Raw genomic sequence first — 22,314 nt, 5'->3', positions numbered from 1 at the left:
AGCGAAAGGCAGGAAATGGTGAAGGCAGCGTGACCTCCCACACGTTACGCTTCACCAATGAGAGTCCTCGCTGCCAGGTGAGAAGAGAGCCACTGGCTGTCTCCACATGTGTCGGAGGAAGTGTGTGGTGGACTTCAGGGTTCCATTGTACCGACCAGTAGGAGGAACATGCGCACAACAACCAGGTAGGGGAGGGGGGGAATTGGCATAACAACAACAAAATTTGGGATGGGGAGAAAAATAGAAAAATCAGGCAAAAAAAAGAAAAAAAAGTGGTATGTGGTCCAGTTATGCTGCTCTGATTAAAGGTTATGCTAAAGTGGTATGTGGTCCTGCGCAGATTACGTCCTCTTGAAGTTGACAGGCTTCAAATGTGAAAGTATATAATCTTTATACATTTTATATTTTGTATTATATTATGTTTTCTATGCAAAATCCTTTTCTTCAAAGTAACTAGTAACTGATGGGTTCAAATAAATGTAGTGGAGTAAAAAGTACAATATTTCCCTTGAAATGTAGTGGAGTAAAAGTATAAAGTTTCCTAAAAAGAAAATACTCACAACATATAGTACAAGTAGCTTGAAATTGTACTTAAGTACAGTACTTGAGTAAAATTACTTAGTTACTTTCCACCACTGTCAAAGGCTACGCTCAGACTGCAGATGAAAGTGGCCCAAATCTGATATCTTTGCTCATGTGCGTCTTTTCAATTCTGATTTGGGCCACTTTCATAATGTGTGCCTAAATCAGATACAGGTCAGCTTATTTGCAATGCAACCTCAGTCTGAACAGTCATGCGACTTTCATGCGACTTTTACGTTTCAAGGAGGTTGAAAAAAAAAAACATATCTGCCGCTCATGAAGGCAGCGGTAACTAGTGATTGTTGGACACACTATATTACAGTCATACCCCATTATGTTAGTCCGACAGTGGCTCGGGAGGTAGAGCCAGGGGCGGACCTTCCTACAGGCGATATAGGCGGTCGCCTAGAGCGCCACCCAGAGGGGGGCGCCAAAAAAAAAAAAAAAAAAAGTTTTTTTTACATTTTTTTTTCTCTGTGCAGTTTTGGCGCTCCCCTCTATATCTGCAACCATTATTTTTACATAAAAAAAATTCTAACATAAGGGAAAATGAGCCAAAAATCTAAAACGGTCGGTCGGTCTGAGCCTCAGCTTTAGGTGTTCACAGTCAGAACATGCTAGAGCGCTGTGCATTGATGGGTATCGGTCAAGTGTTTATAGAATTGAGCGTTGAGGAAAGAAAGACTAACGTTAGAGAACTATGAAGAGGCAAAAGCCATAAAAAAATCTCGCAGTGGTGAATCTCGCCTAGGGCGCCAAATGTGCTAGGTCCGCCCCTGGGTAGAGCAGTCGTCTGGTAATCTGGAGGTTCCCGGTTTGATTCCTGCTCCTCCCGGGCAGCGTGTCGAAGTGTCCTTGAGCAAGACACTTAACCCCTAATTGCCGTCGGGGTGTGAATGTGTGAGTGAATGGGTAAAGTGTGAGGAACAAATTGTAAAAAGTATAAATGCAGCCATTTACCATTTTAGTGAAGATCAACAGAAAGTTCTCAAGTCGCAGCAATACCAGACATTTACAGTCTGGTACCACTGGTATTAATTACCAATTGGTTAACAATCTATTTAATTTAATTTGCCCAAACGAATATAAAAGTAGTACTGATAATTTTTTTCACAACATGTCTTTTATTTTGCACACAAAATTAGGATACTATATAGTACTTGTATAGTATTGACGCCCACAATATTTTATTGATATATAGTTATGACAGCTGGTATTAGGAAGTGTTTCACTGGACTATTTCAAGTCTCATATGAAGGACTATGTAATGATGTTATTGAAAGGCATTACATTTCATTGTGGCATTGATTCATAGCTTTTTACTCATTCATTTAGTTTATTTTCACATGTTAATTCATCATTTTACTACATATGTTAGTATTGTGATTAGCAGTATCTTATTGAGGGTTCTAATGTGTGTATGTGTGTGTGTGTGTACTCCTACCAGGAGCCTTCTGAAGTCTGTAGAGGAGGAGCTGAACCAGAGGTAAGCCTCGCCCAGTCCCTACCTCATTTCATCTCACTTCATCTCACAGCCCCGCCCAATGCCTACCTCATCCCCTCTCACAGCCCCACTCAGTCCCTACCTCATCCCCTCTGACAGCCCAGCCCCGCCCAGTCCCTACCTCATCCTCTCTCACAGCCCAGCCCCGCCCAGTCCCTACCTCATTTCATCTCACAGCCCCGCCCAGTCCCTACCTCATCCCCTCACAGCCCCGCCCAATGCCTACCTCATCCCATCTCACAGCCCCGCTCAGTCCCTACCTCATCCCCTCTCACAGCCCAGCTCAGCCCAGTCCCTACCTCATCCCCTCTCACAGCTCAGCCCAGTCCCTACCTCATCCCCTCTCACATCCCCCTCTCACAGGCCCTATACTGTAGGTCTCTCTCCCTGAACACTTTCATTCCAAATGAAGAGGAGCAAAGTGAAAGAAATATTTAACAATGGAAATAATGTAACTCTAGTTATATGACTTGGCTCACAGTTTCAAAGCTGCAGGCCGCCGGATCCTCTCTTTCCTTTTATTTTATTTTTTTATTGATCTTTTTCCCCCTCCATTTTCCTACGATTTTCTCCCATCCCAATGTTAGTCGTATGCCAATTCCCAATCCCCTTCCTGGTCGCTGCGCACTTACCCCCCACAGTCAGATCATCTGGGAGAGTGGAGGCTATCACGTGCTTCCTCCGACACACGTCCAGCCAATCAACCGCTTCTTTTCACCTGGCAGCGCGGATCCTCCCTGAGAGGGCGTAGCGTGTGGAAGGATCACACTATCCCACTCAGGTCCTATCCGCGCTTAGCAGGCGCCCCGACCGAACTGTAGGAGTCACTGTTTACAACGACCCGGACCCACCCCGCCAGCTTCTCCCACCCTCTAATACAGCCAATTGTATTAGTGTGAACGGCCAGCCAAGCTGGTGACAACCCCGGAGCTGTGAGCTGGATTCGAACAGGCGAATCCACCTCTCTTTCCTTTTCTAAGGTTTTCTCAACTAGTGAACCACAGATGTATTGAGTAACGAGGCATCACATAGTCATGGGTGCGTGTTCTAGTAAGATTTCACTGCTCCATCCCGGTTATATGATTGGCTGGCTGAAGAGGTAGACAGGAGGTTCAAAGCCAGTGGCCGGTCGGGATATTATCCATGCTGCAAGCTTTGAAGTGAAGCACTAACCAAATATAACCGCAACAATGTCAGTTTTGGAATATATACTGTACGTCACTGGCTGTAGTATATATACTTAATAAAACAGTATTGTTTTTTGGTGAAGTGCCCCCCTTTAACACTTTGATTGCCTAAGGCTAAATTCATGATATACCATAGGTTGCCAGCTCTATTTGTCTATGGAGAAATTCCCCTTCTTTGCAGGGCTATAACTTTTTAAATTCTATTGCTAAATTGCCATTATTAGGGCCCATTCAATGTCCTATATGTATTGTTCAGGGTGTATGAACGTTAAACTTTTTCATTCACATATTCATACTAAAATATGATCCAGAACGTGATTTATAGCCCCAAATGCATTATATTGATGATCAAATACAGTTTGATAGCAATCGGCGCGATATAAAAAAATCCAACTGGACGGACTTCTGGAAGTTACTACACGTCATCTGATGTTGACCGGATGGGCGAGGGGGCGTTTATAATTCCGTGGGCAGCGTTATACCATTCATCTAATGTGGGTCAAATGTTCATCAGATCAGTTAGTATAGAAGACATTGAAAAATAACGCTGAATCTTACCGTATCTTCCTCGCGCCGTTGGGCGATGAGCGTGGAGTATACATTTTCCTATTATGGGATGTTGGAATACCCGGTCCATTTCCAGGTTGTATAATGGTATATACGTCCAAATCATGTTGTTTATCGAGTTATTGGCAACGGATCGCTATGTATTGTGACGAGCTAGAGTGCCGGGACCTTTACCGAGTGCCCGGAAGTAATATGGGAGAACAGCACATCGTCCAAGTAACTTCCTGTTAGGCGATTGGGCCGATCGGCCACCAGATGGCGCTCTTGAACCGCTAGAGGGTTCAGTGGGGCTTTTTGGTGGGTCTCAGGCCAGCGGATGGGAAATATGAATCCGATCACAGATTTTTGAAATATTGATATCAAAGACGAGTTACAGCGTCTTCGGCAACTTGAGCATGGCGGGGAAGGACGCCTAAACACGTCTTCCGGCAGTTAAAGTGTTAACACATCTTGCGCCAAAAACGAGTTTACTCGTTATTATTGCCCGCCAATCGAATAACGCCAACAACGAGTTTACTCGTTTTTATGATAGTTATTTCCTTTATTCGCTATTGGCATTCATAATTGATCCAGGAAGGCTCCGGGAGCCAGCTGGACCCTGTCTGATATTTCAACGCCTCAATACCGCCGCCTGGTTGTTTTACGCGAGTTGCACTCCACTCTAAACCGGATGTGGCGCTCTGTGCATCGGGGAAAATCCTCCGGCAGAGATATCTTGTAACGTGGATCAAGATACACACTCGAGTGCATATGATCGCTTTCGAGACGCAAGAATCAATATGCTTTCGCCGTTTATTGTGTCATACAAACGGAAAATGGATCTAGCAGATCGACGTTAATCTAACGTTAATTCCAGCTCGATTGTCCATTTATTTCATTGCAATCTATCCGATCAACGTATGGTGTCGTACTGAAGAAAGCCATTAGTGACAATCAAGGAATCATAAACGACCCCCCCCCCCTTTCCTTCACGCATGATGGAGCATAATGTATAGCGATCATATGCATTTGAATTTTTTAATATAGCGTGTATAGGAACGAAACGCCATCGATTATGTATAATACGTGTGGGGGCCTATAACGTGCATTCTAGGAATTACTGCTATACACTCTAAAAATATACTTATATTTACGACGGTACTAACACGACAATGTATGAATGGAAAAATATAACGTTTCCACATCCGGAACGATAGATACCCGATGTTGAATGGGCCATAGTAATGTCGATATAGCTATAATATTTAAAAAGTTATAGCCCTGCAAAGAAGGTGAGCCACTCCATAGGGTTACAGCACTGGCAGAGAGTGGTATAGATGGGCATACTGCGTGGCGCAGAATGTGTTAACTCATTCAGCGCCAGAGCTATATGCCCGATATAGGTCTAGATGGCCAGCCTTTCGGGACTGATTTCGCGATATTTCATAATCTTTGCAGAGCTATTTCTATATTCTATATTATAGCTATGGGGAAATGGTTCGGCTCATTTGACAAACACTATTTGCTGTACAATATGAAAAACGGTTTGTTTCTACATGCCTTTGTTCGTTCAGTATGCGCAAATCATGTTATTTGCTCGCCTGAGACACATTATTCCCAGTTCATAGGGTAAGACAACACACCTAGGGCGGAATCCACAGAGAATGGATTGCGCGAAGCAAATTGCATTCGCGGAGCCTGCTCTGCGTCTGCGAGCTATCCACGCAAGCACATTGCTCTATGAGATACCAGCGCAGACACGCCCAATATCTGTAGCTCGCGAGCAGTCTGCACTCTGCCCCCCTGACAGCGCTCACTCCATCCATTAACTCAACTGGACTGTCATACTATTCATTTGCACTAGCACTATTGCACTTGGGACATTGATATTATATTATTGATGTTATTATTTATATGCTATATTCAGTATGTTTGTATATGGTGATGCTCTAAACTCAATTTTGTTGGACCAACAATGACAATAAAGATTCTATTCTTTTGCACTCTATACATTACGAAGTAAACGAAATACAATACAAAATGAACGGAATACTAAAGAAAATAGATCTTATGAGTTATGAACAGTATCTAACTTGTTCGAGAAATATAAAGCCGAGTGCCAATAGCCTTCGCTACGCGTGATTTAGAAATAAGGCTATAGCTGACATTTCAAATGATTGGTTCTGAGATGATGATCAATACAGTAAACATTTATTTCTGATATAGGTGCTGATCAGCAGTAATGCAATGTCATGATTATTATTATTCTGAAGTTATTATTATTATTGAATTAAAATTGTATTAATAATTAATTAATAAGACCTCCTCTCCTTCACTATAATCTAATTATGAAATCAGATATAGGCCAGGGCTTTACAACTTAATAAAGAATATATATTAAATAGGATAGAAACTAAATTAAATGTATACCATATACAATGAAATAATATTATAATCATATAGTGCTATATTCCGTTTATATCTCATTTAATTGTATTCAATCTCTTTATTAAGTTGTAAAGCCCTGGCCTATATTTGATTTCATAATTAGATTATATTCTAGTGAAGGTTATTATTAATTAATTATTAATTTTATAATAATAATAATAATAACTTTGTTTTATATAGCGCCTTTCATAAAACCTAAGGTCGCTTATAGGGGAAGAAATAACAAACAGACTGTAGCTAAGGGGCTACACAACCCTCACTGTATTTAAATAATGAGCTTGGCAAATACTAAATGATATATTAACCAATATTAAATGTACACAAAATGGCGGACACTCTTATTAACTGGAGGGGACAGGGGTACCAAGTTGAATTATTACATTTAATGTGTAACATAAAAACACATGTAACATATCACATTAATATCCTGTGGTCACATTAATATCCTGGGGCTAATAAGATTTACATGCAACCAGTCGGGTAGTCGCTGGATAGGGGGGTCTTGTACGGACCGGGTTCGTATAGTCCAAAACGCTGGTCTTTGGTGTTGGAGTATGTCACTCCACTTCTGCTGGCTTTGGCGATATTACGATACCGTTTTTAACTGGTAATTCACTTCACCAACGTTACCATACAGCGTTGTAGCAAAAAACAACTCTCCTCTCTCTCTCTCACTTTTTCTTCCCCAACTAACGGTATCTTTCTCTCCGTTCCAATACGTAACGTGTAGGTGAGTGGCTCGCAAACTAACGGTAACTCCTCTCCGTCCCAATACGTGCAGGTGTGCGCTGTATACAGCCACTATAGCGATATATCTCTGCATGTGGCTTTATATTTGTCGCTCAAATTAGATTATGTTTATACGAGCATTACGCCAAAGCCCACAACGTTATATAACGATATTTAAATAAGTACGATGCTCAATATCTTGATTTGATATTGTTGTTCGAGATATTCTATATTCTTTCACGGTCTGCTACAATTACTGCTGCCATGATCACCTGTTTAGAGGCTCATTTACATAGAAAGGGGAGATTTTCCGCCCATATTACCTCATTTAAATATACGCCAATTGCACGGACGCAAAGCCTATGTTACGCATGAGCAACCTAATTTCATTCATTTGAGAGCGAGATGCGCCGGCTTTGCTTCGGAAAAAGCGTGCAAAGCCTCTGTGGATTCCGGCCCTAGTGTTCAGTTTATCTAGGCCCTGCCACTGCTGGCTCGGCACCGGCTCCAGTGTTGGAAGTCGTAGCAGCAATGAAGGGAAGCTTTGTTTTGCGAAACCTATCGTCCGCTACCCTCGACTTAGTCTTGCATTTCCTCTTCATGATAGAATTGATCAAATGAAGACCTACTCTCAACTATAAACGACTATAAAACGACTATAAATAACTACTACTAACTAGTACTACTAATTAGCATGACTAAGTACTTCTAAAGTACTGTACTTCCTAAAGTACTGCGACTACTACTACCTACTACTACAAATAAATACTACAAATACTACTACTACTACTACTACTACTACTACTACTACTACTACTACTACTACTACTACTACTACTAATAAAATACTATCTTTCAATGCTATATATCTCAATGCTCAATACGGTAATCTCTCTCAATAATCTCTCTCAATAAACTCAAACTTGCAACACCAACACTCTCAGAGTTCACTGTCTGTGCATCGTTTAAATACCGGGGTGGCCAAGGTTTGACCTTTAGTATTGACCAATCCTAGCAGAGATCTATTCATTCTGTCCAATGCATCAGGTAGACATCAGCTGTGTTGGTAGACCTCAGCTGTATTACACATGTGTTACAAATATAGGCAGACTGCCACCCAGAGGCGGAGCTAGGGGGTGGCTACCTGGGCTCAAGCCCCGGATGTATTCTGAAAAGCCCCGAATCTATTTAAAAAAAAAAATAAAAAAAATGTTTTTTTTTTTCAATTCATCATTGTTACATGAAAATATGTTTGCACCAGATTTAGCAGAAGCTAATTTCCATCTGTGGTCTATCCAGCTGCTAACTGTATTTGAGTGAGTTAAGTCTTGGTGTTATGGTAGACTCAGACCTAAGCTTTAAATCACAATCAACAAGTTGACAAAAACTTAATTCTTCCACCTTAGAAACATAGCTAAAGTACGGCCATTTATAAATCAAAAGGACGCTGAAAACCAGATCCATGCCTTTATCTCAAGCCAACTCGACTACTGTAATGCACTCCTTACCGGCCTCCCGAAAAAATACGATGATAAATATTTTATTGCAATGCACTATTGCATTATTTTATTCTATTTTACTAACTATTTTATTGCACTGCACTATTTTACTTTGTATCAGTGAATCATAGACGCCTGGCCATAAGAGCATTCGGAGCATCTCTGCTCTCCCACTATTGAACTTGGGGGAGCAAAGGTATGATCTTGCTCCACCACTTTTTGATTATATGAAAAATATGATATATCCCCCCCCAATATATATATCTAACCATAACTACGTTATGGTTAACTGAGTTTTATAGTGAAAAGAGCAGCTTTATTGGTCAAGATTGAAGGCTCTATATTGCAGGAAATTGCACGTACAGGTTCATTAAATTCAAAAAAAAATGTCGTTTTTGCCTGCCAAAAAAAAAAAAAAAAAAAAAAAAAAAACCCATCTGGGCTAAGCCCCGGATCTCCTACAATCCTAAATCCGCCCCTGCTGCCACCTAGTGGATTCGATCGCAATTGCATCTCTAATGACCCAAAAATTAGCCAGCGAGGCACGCACGGGTCTCTAGTAAGGGGAAATCGAAAAAAAAGGAAAAACGACCAAAACCCGACTATACTCGTGATTGGCGCTCAAGCGATGGCGAGTTAACCCGACTATACTCGTGATTGGCGCTGAATGAGTTAATATTTAAAGTTACAGATGGCTGCATCCTCACAAATATCACTATTATTCAGTAAGAAACTACAATGACTTTCAATTTCACGCCCAGCAGTCATACAATAGGTGAAATCAAACGGTCCCTCTCCATATCTCACTTCCTTTCTCTCTCTCTTCTCCTCCTCGACACTCGTCCACACGCGTACTGTAACCCTCTTATCTCCCTCTATTGTCCTTCTCTCCTTCATCTAACCTCTCCCCTGCCTCCCCCTCTCACCTCACTGCGAGCCTCCTCTCTCCGTCCCCTCCACCCCGGGCACGTGTCTGAGCAGAAGACAGAGGACTAATTTGCTCAGAAGCGCTCTCCCACCGGGATCGGGGGGAGGGGGGATTCGGACAACGTCAGGGTGCGCTGGAGCCTGCGCGAGCCGTCTCGTTACGACCTTGAGAGCTTTGTTTTCGTTGTAGCCGTCGTTTTCTTTATCACCACCTTTTGTTTTCAGCGCAGCTTTGCGCTTCGGGGCATCAATTATTTCTCTGTGCCGGGTGTGAGATAAGGCAACAGGAGCCGCTGAAGCCTCTACCTGCTCGCCGTGATTAATGACCGTTTACTAATGACATCCCCGCGGTGGACAGGCAATGAGGCGCTGCACTCTACTGCAAATAAATAGCTGTTTATACTGTACCACGCCTGCTGGATGACTTGGGCTGTGTTCACAGTCACTGCAAGCCTTAGTGCTCAATTCTGATTTATTGTGCAGATCTGTTTTTTGTTTTTTTTTGTTTGGCTGTTCACATTTATTTTTAAATGTGGCCAATATCACCTCTTTTATACTAATGTCTATACTACTATGCACTCAACACTGCACACACTTTTTGATGAACATTGTTACTCAGCTGATAGAGTTGTACCCTTCCTGCTGACTTGTCATACAAGTCGCTTTGGATAAAAGCGTCAGCTAAATGACTAAATGTAAAAATATCAGATTCCAGTGTGAACCGGTCACGCTCCTGAACGGACCCGCATGCACCAATGAACAATAAAGAAGATGGACGTAAAAGATTGTGACAAATGTCAATCTAGAGTAAAAGTCGCATGAATGTCGCAAGAGTGTTCAGACTGAGGTCACGTTGCAAAATGATCTGACCTGCATCTGATTTAGGAGCACATTTTAAAGTGGCCCAAATCAGAATTGAAAATATCAGATTCCATGTGATCAGATTTGGGCCGCTTTCGTCTGCAGTGTGAATGTAGCCTTCGACACCATCCTCCTCACCTCTCTCTTGTTCCTGTAAACACGGTGTGATTTGTGAAATGTTATAATGGCTGCATTTATATAGCAGCTTTTATCCAATGCGCTTTACAATTTGTTCCTCACATTTTACCCATTCACTCACACATTCACACACCGACGGCGGTGCTGACCTGCTCATCAGGAGCAATTGGGGATTAAGTGTGCGACCGAATGCAGGATGGCATGACAATTCTACAGGACTAAATATACTGCATATAATAGTATATAATAATACTCAATGCAATGTGTAAGAATAAAGGTTTACATAATGTATAAAGCATGTTATCTAAATATAAGCATTTAGATTAACCAATGTCTTAAAAGCGCAGTAGACTAAGTAGGTCAAATAGGCCAAATGTCTCAGCAGCAGAAACACTAAGAACTGTAGGCTGATAGGAATGATGTATTCATAGTTGTTACTGCTCCTAAAACACTGAGACAACGTCTTCAGCACCATGGAGAGGGCAGTGTGCCATATAGGCTTTTTGAGGAATTTATATTTCTTGCTAGACTTCGCTGCTTAGAGCCTTCTGACAAAGAGGATGTTTATAAAACTCTTGAATGTCGCTTTTCACAAAATCTACGCTGCATCAAATTCTCTGTTCCATTCAGAGCACCGGTCAGCACATCTTCAGCTGCAGAGGCCAGTGAAACTGAAAGTGCTGGACTATAGTTACTCAAACTGCGGCTTAATCACAGCTCACAGTAGCTTCTTGGAAAAAGTAGGCACTAGTAAGCAGGGAGACTCTGACCTGAAAGGGGGGATGAATAATATCCCCACCAGCGATATAAATGAATGACCAGCCTCTCTGTGGGCTCTGTTGAGATTGTGCTTGATTTGTTACATTTGTATAGTTTTACTAGTTTTCTATGCACCAACTGCTAGTGCATTTAATGTATATGACCATCAGACACATACTGTCTGTTAATCTGTTAATACAATTTTCAATCAATCAATCACCGCGCAGGTGATTGATTGAAAATGTTATTAACAGATTGCAGAATGGGTACAATACAGTACAGCTCAATACACACAATTGTTAACTCATTGACCGCCGGGAATTAGTCTGGCCCCGTTCTACCACTGCCACGCTTTAAAAGATAGGAGTGCGTCACCTTGTTTGTAGAGCTATAACTATATTCTATATTATAGCTATGGATACAATACTATGGCCCATTTGACATCACCTATCTATAATATCTATAATATAATAAATAAAGAGTAATAGGCTTATACGTCAATTCTACTGTAAACATTGCCGTTTCTTGCCTGTACATGCTATTTTTCCGAAATAAAATCTATCATAGGTATTATGTTCCATCATGAATGCATGAAAGGGGGGGGGGTCATTTCTGATTATTTGATTGGTAGTAACGGCATTCATATTGAACACTAAAAACGCTTATCAGCCCGATCGGTATAAAAGCATTGCGCGATCAAGCTAAAAATGTACGTCAGATTGTCCTTACCTGTGATCGGGAGTATTCCAAAAATAATATTCCAATTTTATCGCCATCTGGTACATCCGATGTCCATTTGGTCCACGGCATAACCCACCACAACATATGGATCGGGGATATTTGACGCACTTCAATGGAACCGGGAGAAACGCTCCATTTGCCCGACAAGGAAAAGTGAGACCGGAGATATTTTGGCTGTTACACGGGCCAAGATACAAGGTTTCAAAGGGTGCTCGATACCGCCGTCTAGTTGGATGCGGCCGGTATTGCACTTTGGCGATCTCAGACTCATTCCCTATGGTAACACCGAGGTCCCTGGATGAATAATGAATACAAATATTGAAAAAAAGGAAAAATGATCAAATAACGTATATATACGTGGTTGGCGTTCAACGGTTGTCGGCCAAACACGTATATAAACGTTGTTGGCGGGGATTGAGTTAAGGGGATGCAGACCAGAGAAAGACTTTCGTCTTTGGGAGAAAAATAGAAAATGGGAGAAAAAGTAGATAAAAAAAAAACACTACACCATATTGTATATAATGTATTACAAAAAGATTTGCACTACATCCATACTTCATTTTTGCATTTTGTATAATCTTGATATAATATATTGATATAATATATCTTATTATACCTTACCACGGTCCAATAGGTGGATACTGGATACTGATCTGTCACTCAATGGGGAGCTGGGGAGCTTGTCCTCTAATCTTCTTCTTTGCCTCTCATTACTAGGGGACACAAAACTCACTTAGAAGACGATGATGGGGTTAATGAGGATGATGGTGGTGGTGTGGAAGGGGAAGATGAAGAGGAATCGGGTGTTGGGGTCACCGGTGATAACGACGAAGATGTTGAAATGCAACAGTAAGACAAAATTGCCTCTCATAGTCAGGCCTGTCGTGTGTTTTTTTAATAATTTTTTAGGGGGGGGGTGTGTGTTCTTGGTTTTAATCATTTTATTTTTTGTGGGGGGTATTCTGGTTTATTTCTATATAAAAATGTTATAGGGGTGTGTGTTTTAGTTTTTTGGGGAGAGGATCTTTTTCTTTTTTTTTGGCAGGGATATAATAATATTATTTATTTGATCTTTTATTGTCTTCCCTTGTGGCATATTTTATTTTATTGTTACATATTGCCAAATGTAAACATGGCTTGCTGTATGAACTCGAATGTAAAATAAATGGGGTATGACAACCAGCTCAACTTCGTAATTTCTATTACAATATTTTGCTTTTTATTTACATTTCACTTTAACACTTTCGCGGCCACTGGGATGAGTCTAATTAATCTCAAGAGGACCAGGAAATGTAAACAGGCGTGGGGCTGTTTGTAGAGCTAAATCTATACTTTATAGTATTGCTATCTGTCCATTCTCATTGTCCATTGAGATCATAAACCGTCCCTTCAAAATGGCTTAAAGAAAAAAATAATTCATATATACGTTCTCATTTTATAGCGCCGTGAATATAAGCGTTATACCGGATTTGGTCTAGTATATTTCCTGGAAGCCGAGATACAGGGCTAATAGCTAATAACGTTAAATCCAATGGCATTTCGGTTATAGATACGCTACAGTTAAAACTCAAACTGCATATGATCGGCACAATGTATGCATGAAAGGGGGGGGGGGGGCGGGGGACGTCGTTTCTGATTATTGATTACCAATAACCGCGTTAGCCTCATTAGCCTCATAGGCCGAACGCCTGGTTGAGTATCATAACAATTCCCGATTGGGCTGTACTTTACGTGAAAAAGATCTTACCGTGGTCCGGTGGGATCCCCCCAAGCATTTCCCCGTTATCGATCGCCATCTGGTAGATCGATATGTCCATTGGCTGATGATAAATCCCCTTATTGCATGGTGAAATCTGCGATGCAAAACGTAATCCAAGGTACAGGCTACATATATCGAATCCAGCTACTGGAAACTCAAAAAAAAAGTAAAAAAAAAATGCTCCCTTCAGCCGCAGTGCACACTGCATTATCGCGATAGCGCCCCTAAGAGGATCTGGCCGGTATTGCACCTTCTCGAATTCAAAGAGTAGGGTAAATCTGCAGTGCCGCTCGGTGACCTTGAATAGGTTATTAAAATGGAATAAAAGCAATAACAACTTGCCACAGACTTATCCGTGCTTCTGTCCACGGGTGGAATCGAAACACGGAGATATCCGTTGTTCGTCCCCATTGTGGTAAAGGTGCTATAGATACAAATTTGATGTAGAGTAATCAGGTGTGTAATAAAAGTATTGCTATTCAGCCCCAAAACGGTAATTATTAACACATTGACCGCCAGCAGCAGGGGGCGCTGATCCCCCTTCAGCATCAGGTCTTTATTCAATGTATATAGTTTTAGAATGCCAAACTTGCGAGTTCTAAAACGATATTTTATATTATCGCTATGGATCTAATAACGCCGTCGACTGTCAGTGAGTTGCTTCTGGTCAACATGCAAAAAAACAGATTGTTTTTTCATCCGTACATTTCCGTTTTATACCGTTTTGAATATGAGTATGGTTTGGGTGATTCTGAGTAAATCCCATGAAGGACGAGAAAAATGCATTTTAGTGTAATCCAGCTATCACGTTGTAATTTTTCGGCTGATTATCTAATCATCCTGAAATCAACGCTAGATTATTGGTATCATGTCTCCTCGTGCATACATGAAATGGCAATGTGTTGACCTTATGTTTAGTATGTTCACTTTCTCTCGCTCTCTCCTTCTCTCTCTCAGTGCAAAGGGCTCTACGATGCGACCCAGAGTGCCTCCTCCACCTCCACCTACGAAGGTACAGTGTGAACATACCAATATGTTTTTCAATATCGATTTTTTTAACAATTGAATAATAACAATTGAGACACAAAATTGCTTAACTTAAGCACTTAACGCAGGGCGGGCCGTCGGCACTTTACAGCTGTCTGTCGGTGTCACTCTGTGTTATTGCCTCTCAACCAACACACGGTTTAAAGCTAAAATGGCCCCTGTTTGATTGACACACCGCTTGACCTATTACATGCTTCCAATTTCTGGTTATACGACCAAACAGCCAACAAGCGTCAGTTTTGAAAAAGTTACCACCTCCGGTTTCGCCTCTTAATGACCGGACAAATCACCACTGACGCTGAAAATGATTGACCGTTTGTGTAGCCAATGAAATTTTGAAAATAATGACATCTTACTTGAGTTGGTTGGAGACCGAGAAGCGGTAAAACTGTCAACTTCAAGAGGACGGAATCAGAGCAGCATAACTGGACCACATACAGCTTTGACACAACCTTTAATCAGAGCAACATAACTGGACCACATACCACATTAACACAACCTTTAATCAGAGCAGCATAACTGGACCACATACCACTTTAACATAACCATTAATCAGAGCAGCATAACTGGACCACATACCACTTTAACACATTAATTTTCAAGAACGAGTATACTCGTTATTGCCCGCCATGCGTTCAGCACCAACAACAAATTAACTCGTTTTTTGGGATTGTTATTTCTTTTATTCGCTATATCTATTCATAATTCATGGCTGCAGCCTCTGTAGACCCTTCAGACCCTGTCTGAGCTGGCAGACGGTCAACACTGCCCTCTACTGCCTTGCGGAGCTATTGCATTCCATTGGAAATGGGCTGGTGTGTCTTATGAGCCGATCTGAGCCGTGGGGGCGGGGTTTAAATACTCGGGCGAGCCAGGGGCTTACAACGACGGCATGGAATACTAACCCCGCCCGCCCGTTCATGTGTAACGCTCGGTAATGTCGGGGACATGATCGCTGTGGATAACTGGAATGGCGATCAGATCATTGGATTCATTTTTTTTGCATTACATCAGATACCAGGTAAGGACTCTATATATAAAATCTTGCGTTGATCTGATATTTCTTTCTACCGCGATCAAAGCTATCTGTGTGTATGTGTATTAGTGCACTGCAACCTTGCCCAAGCCCGACGGGGCCCTACCCGACCCGACGGGTTCGGGCTGGGTAGGGCTTTGTTTTTAAATAAATAATTCGGGCTCGGCCGGGCCGGGCAGTGCCCTCTTTAAATTTTTTATTTTTTTTATTGCGTCTTTTTTTTTTTTTTTTTTTGCGCTCGCTATACTCATATAACTAGGGTTATAGGATAACCTTAAGTTTCTGTTTCATTTTCGCGTAACGTAGTGCTGTCATCAGAGCGTGAAAGCCTCGTGTCTGAGGAGTCAAGATGTATAGGTTAACAGATAAAATAGTCAAGGGAAAGTTGCATTTTTGGAAACATTTGGATGTCTCCCTCCGCAGCCTGCAGGGATAACTCGAGGGGAGCGCGCGGCTCAGGTGGATGATGAACAAATTAACCAGACCGAAGCGGCATAGGTTGAAGTTGGAATATAGCCAGTTGGCGAATGTTTTAATTTGTTCTTGGATGTTAACGTTGTTAACGTTGTTCAACGCCTTGCTGACATCAACACAGCGAAGTGGTGAGTTTGATTAGCGCCACGCTACGATGGCCATTTCATGTATGCACGAGGAGATATAATAATGATAATCTAGCGTTGATTTCAGGATGATTAGATAATCAGCCGAAAAATTACAACGTGATGACTGGATTACACTAAAATGCCTTTTTCTCATCTTTTCCTGGAATTACTCAGAATAACCCAAACCATACTCGTATTCAAAACGGTATAAAACGGAAATGTACGGATTAAAAAACAATCTGTTTTGTGCATGTTGACTGGAAGCAAATCACTGCCAATCGACGGGTGTATTAGACCCATAGCTATAATATAAGATATATTTTAAGCACTCGCAAATGTTGCAGTCTAAAACTATATCCATTGAATAAAGACCTGGCGCTGAAGGGGGATCAGCGCCCCCTGCTGCTGGCGGTCAATGTGTTAACACAACCTATAGAGGTCAATGGATACACAAAGACCATGTAGAATGTGTAATTTTACTTTAGATACTTAAGTACATTCAATAGCAAATACTTCTCTACTTTTACTTAAGTATAATTTGAATGGATGACTTTAACTTTTACCAGAGTACTCATTTATCTGAGTATTTCTATTTTTACTTAAGTAAAGGAACTGTGTACTTCTTCCAAACACCAAACTCTTTGTTGTTGTGCTCCGTTCACTAGGCCATCAATGTCCCCCAGAGTGGCTCCTCCCTGCTGCATCGCGGCTCTCCCGCCGACAACGACAGTAACCAGGGGACCATAAAGCGCCGCCCGGCGTCAGGAAGCCCCGGCCGCTGCGCCACACAGGGGCCTCCCCGGCCGCCGCCTCCCAAGCTGCCGCACCACAAGCTCGGCAGCCTAGGTATGTCCTGGACAGTGTTAATTTTGGCAGCTATTTTAATTTAAATTTTAGTCTTAGTCATGTGTCAAATGCTCCTTTTTAGTTTTCATCATATTTAGTCACCTTCATTAATTTTTCGTTTAGTCAGTTTTAGTCAACTACAGGTCTGAGCATTTTAGTCTTAGTCAGTGTTAGTCTCGATTTTGTCTTTTTTGTCTAGTTTTCGCTAATGAAAAAAAGGCATTTTATATTTTTATATTGTAAATAATGCAATTCTATTTATTAAGTATAGTCGCCAAAACCCTATCAGCTGATTCACAATAAGTTCAGTAGAAGGCTAGAAGCCCAATAGTAACCAAACATTCCTTGAAATGGTCAATAGATTCAGAAATAGTCAGACATGGAAATACAAACACAAACCTGACACAAACACAAAGATATGTTGTCCCAACGTAATAAGAAATGCGCCGTGCCGAATCAGACTGTTTGTATCACAGCGTGCCCGCGCGTGTAGCTCGGGCAGTGTGCGCGTTTAGGTTAAACGTGTGTGTACGTTTAGGTTCTAGGTTGAAGAAAAAAGTGCACGCTTAGGTTGAAGGAACGGCCTTGATGTCGGAGCGTTTCATTATAAGCGTCTTGCAACGTTGGTTAAGATATCAATCGTGCATGAAAGGACTGTTTGATTTAGGAGTAAAGCAAAGTTAACGGCAACTGGTTTTGCAACTGGGAGCCAAGTCATGCTTTTAAATTAGTATTGATGAGATGCGATTACAGATTCTTACAGTCAAAATCTGTTGATCAACTTGACAGTTTCCATTAATTTGCATTCACATCACTGAACTCACCAAATGTCTGCGGTGGTATCTTGTATATTCTCTCTCCAAGTAGTTGGAAAAGGTTTTCCAGTCCCATTTGCTGCTGTGTCGCCTGGACATGGTATCATGCTAACCAGTGATGGGAATAACGGCGCTATAAGTAACTTCGTTACTAACGGCGTTCGTTTTTTCAGTAACGAGTAATCTAACGGATTACTCTTCCAATCTTAATAACGCCATTACCGTTACTGCAAAAAAATTCGGCGCGTTACTATGAATGAACCTGTTTCTTTCATCAGACAGATCTCTGCGCCGAGAGGCAATAATATGTTCTTCCTTGTTTAGTGGACAGTGCGCGAGCCAAGCATACATGCTGACGATTGGCTGAGGTTGAATACAATGTCATGGTAAGCCAATCAGAGGTGGAGGTGGGCGGGTGTCTAAAGCATCCAGAGTCTGACACACAGCGCGACAAGACAAGCGATCAGTCAGCGTGAGTCTGACACACAGCGCGACAAGACAAGCGATCACTGATCAGTCAGCATGAGACCGCGGTCCGTGTAGTGTACGTTTTGAGCCCAAAAACGAATCCAACGAACAACACAAGCGACTCAGTCAACATGAGACCGCGGGTCCATGAGCGTTTTGTGTTCACTCTTTGCAGCGCAGGGCACTGAGTGGCTCTACTGCAGTGCTGACAGCCTTATCAACAGTGCTGCACTTCCTGGTTTAATAGCACAGGCTTCTGGTGCTCAGAGATATATATATCTCTGTATGTCATGCATGTCTTAAATGTCATGATTAGATTAGTTTAGATGATTCGATTAGATTCTTATATCTGTATGTTGTGTATGTCATTGATTGATTTATTGAAAAGTTTATTTAACAGATTGCAGAATTGGTACAGTACAGTACAGCTCAATACATACAATTGTTAAGGGGATGCAGACCAGAGAAAGACTTTCGTCATAAATGTCATGAATTGAAAATGGGGGACCCTGATGTAAACAAGACGAAACTCTTTCTCTGGTCTGCATCCCCTTAACAATTGTGTGTATTGATGAGCCGTACTGTACCCATTCTGCAATCTGTTAATTAAAATGTTCAATCAATCAGTATATATTTGTTATTTATTTTTGGTATATTGCTTAACACTTTGGCTGCCGGAAAACGCCTAAACACGTCATTCCCGGCCATGCTCAAGTTGCCGAAGACGCTTTACAGCGTCTTTAATATCAATATTTCAAAAATCTGGGATCAGATTCATATTTCCCCTCCGCTGGCCTGAGATCCACCAGGAGGACCCACTGAGCTCTCTGGCGGTTCAGGAGCGCCATCTGGTGGCCGATCGGCGCAATCGCTTAACAGGAAGTGCCGTAGAGGTTGTGCTGGTCGGCCGTATTACTTCCGGGCACTGGCTATAGGTCCCGGGACTCGATCTCGACACACTACATAGCGATCGATTGCCAATAACTCGATAAACAACATGATTTGGACGTATATACCATTATACAAGCTGGAGATGGACCGGGTAAATCGACATCCCATAATGGTAAAATTTCTACTCTACGATGATCGCCCAACGGCGCGCGGAGACTGGGGTGAGTTTTAGCGTGTAAAATTACCGTCTTCGATATACTAACTGCTATTATCAACATTTGACCCACATTAGATGATTGGTATAACGCTGCCCACGGAATTATAAACGCCCCCTAGCCCATCCGGTCAACATCAGATGACGTGTAGTAACTTCTAGAAGTACGTCTAGTTGGAATTTTTTATATCGCACTGATTGCCATAAAACTGTATTGCATCATCAATATAATGTATTTGGGGCTATAGATCACGTTCTGGAGAAAGCTGCAGAAAGAGATGAAAACATACTTATACATTAGACCATACTTTACTATGAATATGTGAATGAAAAAGTTTAATGTTGCTACACAATGAACAATACATATAGGACTTTGAATGGGCCCTAATAATGGCAATGTAGCAATATAATTTAAAAAGTTATAGCCCTGCAAAGAAGGGGACTTTCTCTATAGACAAATAGAGCCGGCAACCTACGGTTGATAATGAATTTAACCCATGGCAGCCAAAGTGTTAACAAGCATAATTTAATGTTGCCCAGTTGTGGCCTGTTGAGGGGCAATACATATCAAAAGTTCCAAAACATCTATTCTGTTTGTATTAGTATGATCCACTATATAAACATAGTAATTATAATATCTACATACATGGCATTTGATTGGAGGCTAGTCTCACTTTGTCCCACAGCAACATTAAAATAGTTTAGATTTGTGTATGTTGTTTATGTAAAAAAAAAATCTTGAAAGTAATGCAATAGTTACTTTCTGAAGTAACTAGTTACTTTTATAATTTGTAACTGAGTAAGTAATTTAGTTACTTTTGGAAGAAGTAACTAGTAACTGTAACTAGTTACTTTTTTAAAGTAACTTGCCCAACACTGATGCTAACTAAGTTAGATGCCTGAAAATGGGTGGCGAGTGGCTTCGGATGAGTCCGGTTGCTGTTTTGGGTAGTAGATACCGGTAGGACCTTTGAGCCAAGACACAATTTACATTTAACTAAAACGTTATTTTCTTTGTGCACCACAAAAGAGAAATAGTGAGAATATCCATGTGTAAAAACTCGACTTGTAGTGGGCGCGAGCACTATACATAACGCGAGTGACTGGGGAAATGAATCAAAGCGGCGCGCTCGCGCTACACACAGGAAACGGAAATGCTTAACTAATAATAACATGAATTATTCTAAAAGTAATAATTATTTTGTCTCGTCTTAAAATGAAGAGAGATTTCGGACTAGATTCTATTTTGTATACTACATTTTGTGTCGTCGTTTGTAGTCAACGATATTGCATTAATTATTTAGTCATGTTAGTGTCGCATGATCAACATTAACGTGACCTTGTCGTCTCGTTGTTGTCATGAAAAAAAGCTTCGTTGACGAACATCTTTAGTCATAATTTTCATTGACAAAATTAACACTGGTCCTGGACCACCGGTTCGATTAGGGATGGAGGACTCGTTTTAAAAGGAGAGGTCGGATCGGTTTTACATTAAGTGGTATGAAATACTTCTGTAGTGTAATCGATGGATAAGAACTAGGGATGAGCATCGATTTTAGAACAGTAGTTATAATTATTTAAACATCTAATAGTTTACGTCACTATTGTTTTGTCTTAAAATATATATGTATATTTCCCTTGTTTTTACCAGCACTTACACTGTGTAGTGTATTGATGATGATCTTGTATCTTTGTTTGGGAAATATTATTTTTGGAAAGTTGTGCTTCGATCAGCGATTTATCTCGGCTGCTCCCCTACATTTTCAAAAGCCTAGAGAGAGCTTGTCTTAACTTCATCATCATAAGTTATAAATCAAATTAATATAAATATTTTTCATGTGTGCTATGGCTTTCGAGACACAATTCTGAAGTGCTGTGGCTATCCCTCAAAGTTGCCAATTGGGATGAGTTCTGTCACGCGTTGCAAAGGTGGCACATAACAGAACAGCAAACCTCAAAATCAACCCCATCGCCACCGGGGTAGAATGGTCCTAATGGCTGCATCTGTAAGTCGCTTTGGATACAATTACTTAATGCAAATGAGTAACTTACTATCAGTTGCTTGCATTGCATGAATTCCTTGTTGCTTTCATTGCTTTGTTTTCTTTTGCATCTTTAGCTAGTCAACTTGTGTGTTTGACTATTTTATGAGGGTGCTGATCCAGCAGGTCTGGGGCAGAGAGCGAGCTGCAGACCTCATTAAAACCACGGTGCCTGGAGCGCAGACCTCGCGCTGCCGAGACTAAACAACACTGCAGCTATATACATTTTACATTTACATTTAGTCATTTAGCTGACGCTTTTATCCAAAGCGACTTACAAGTTCTGTACGACAAGCCATCAGGAAGGGCACAACTCTATCAGCTGAGCAACAATGTTCATCAAAGTGTTGAGTGCTACAGTGTAGGTTAGTTTATTAGGACAAGTGCATGACAGTACGGTTAGTTAGGGTTAGATTTTTTTATTGTTTTTTTTTTTTTTTTTTTTTTTTATTCAGATAATGGTTGAAGAAGTGCGTCTTTAGTCGACGGCGAAAGATTGGACGTGATTCGGCTGTCCTAACTGGGGTGGGTAGTTCATTCCACCATTGTGGGGCAAGGACTGAGAATAGGCGACTTATCTTTGATGACCCTCCCGGAGCTTGGATAGGAGTAGGTCTGAGGCGGCCAGAAGATGCAGAGCGTAGGGGTCTTGAGGGTGTGTAGTTAGAGACCA

At 41.3% G+C, this 22,314-nt stretch overlaps 1 protein-coding gene across 4 annotated transcripts in view; it reads left to right on the top strand.

Moving 5' to 3' along the window:
• Positions 1–22,314, top strand: part of map4k3a (mitogen-activated protein kinase kinase kinase kinase 3a) — a 459,102-nt gene that overhangs the window by 366,854 nt on the left and 69,934 nt on the right. For all 4 annotated transcript variants that reach the window (XM_084319042.1, XM_084319041.1, XM_084319040.1 and 1 more), the window contains 4 exons: positions 2,030–2,068; positions 12,639–12,770; positions 14,638–14,692; positions 17,031–17,211. In XM_084319042.1, the coding sequence (XP_084175168.1) occupies positions 2,030–2,068; positions 12,639–12,770; positions 14,638–14,692; positions 17,031–17,211 (407 nt within the window). The remainder of the gene's footprint in view (positions 1–2,029; positions 2,069–12,638; positions 12,771–14,637; positions 14,693–17,030; positions 17,212–22,314) is intronic.

The sequence above is a fragment of the Notolepis coatsorum genome (assembly GCF_963971535.1).
Source record: "Notolepis coatsorum genome assembly, chromosome: 7".
NCBI lineage: Eukaryota > Metazoa > Chordata > Actinopteri > Aulopiformes > Paralepididae > Notolepis > Notolepis coatsorum.
The sequence above is the reverse complement of the archived record's forward strand: the minus strand, read 5'-3'. Positions and strand labels throughout refer to the sequence as shown.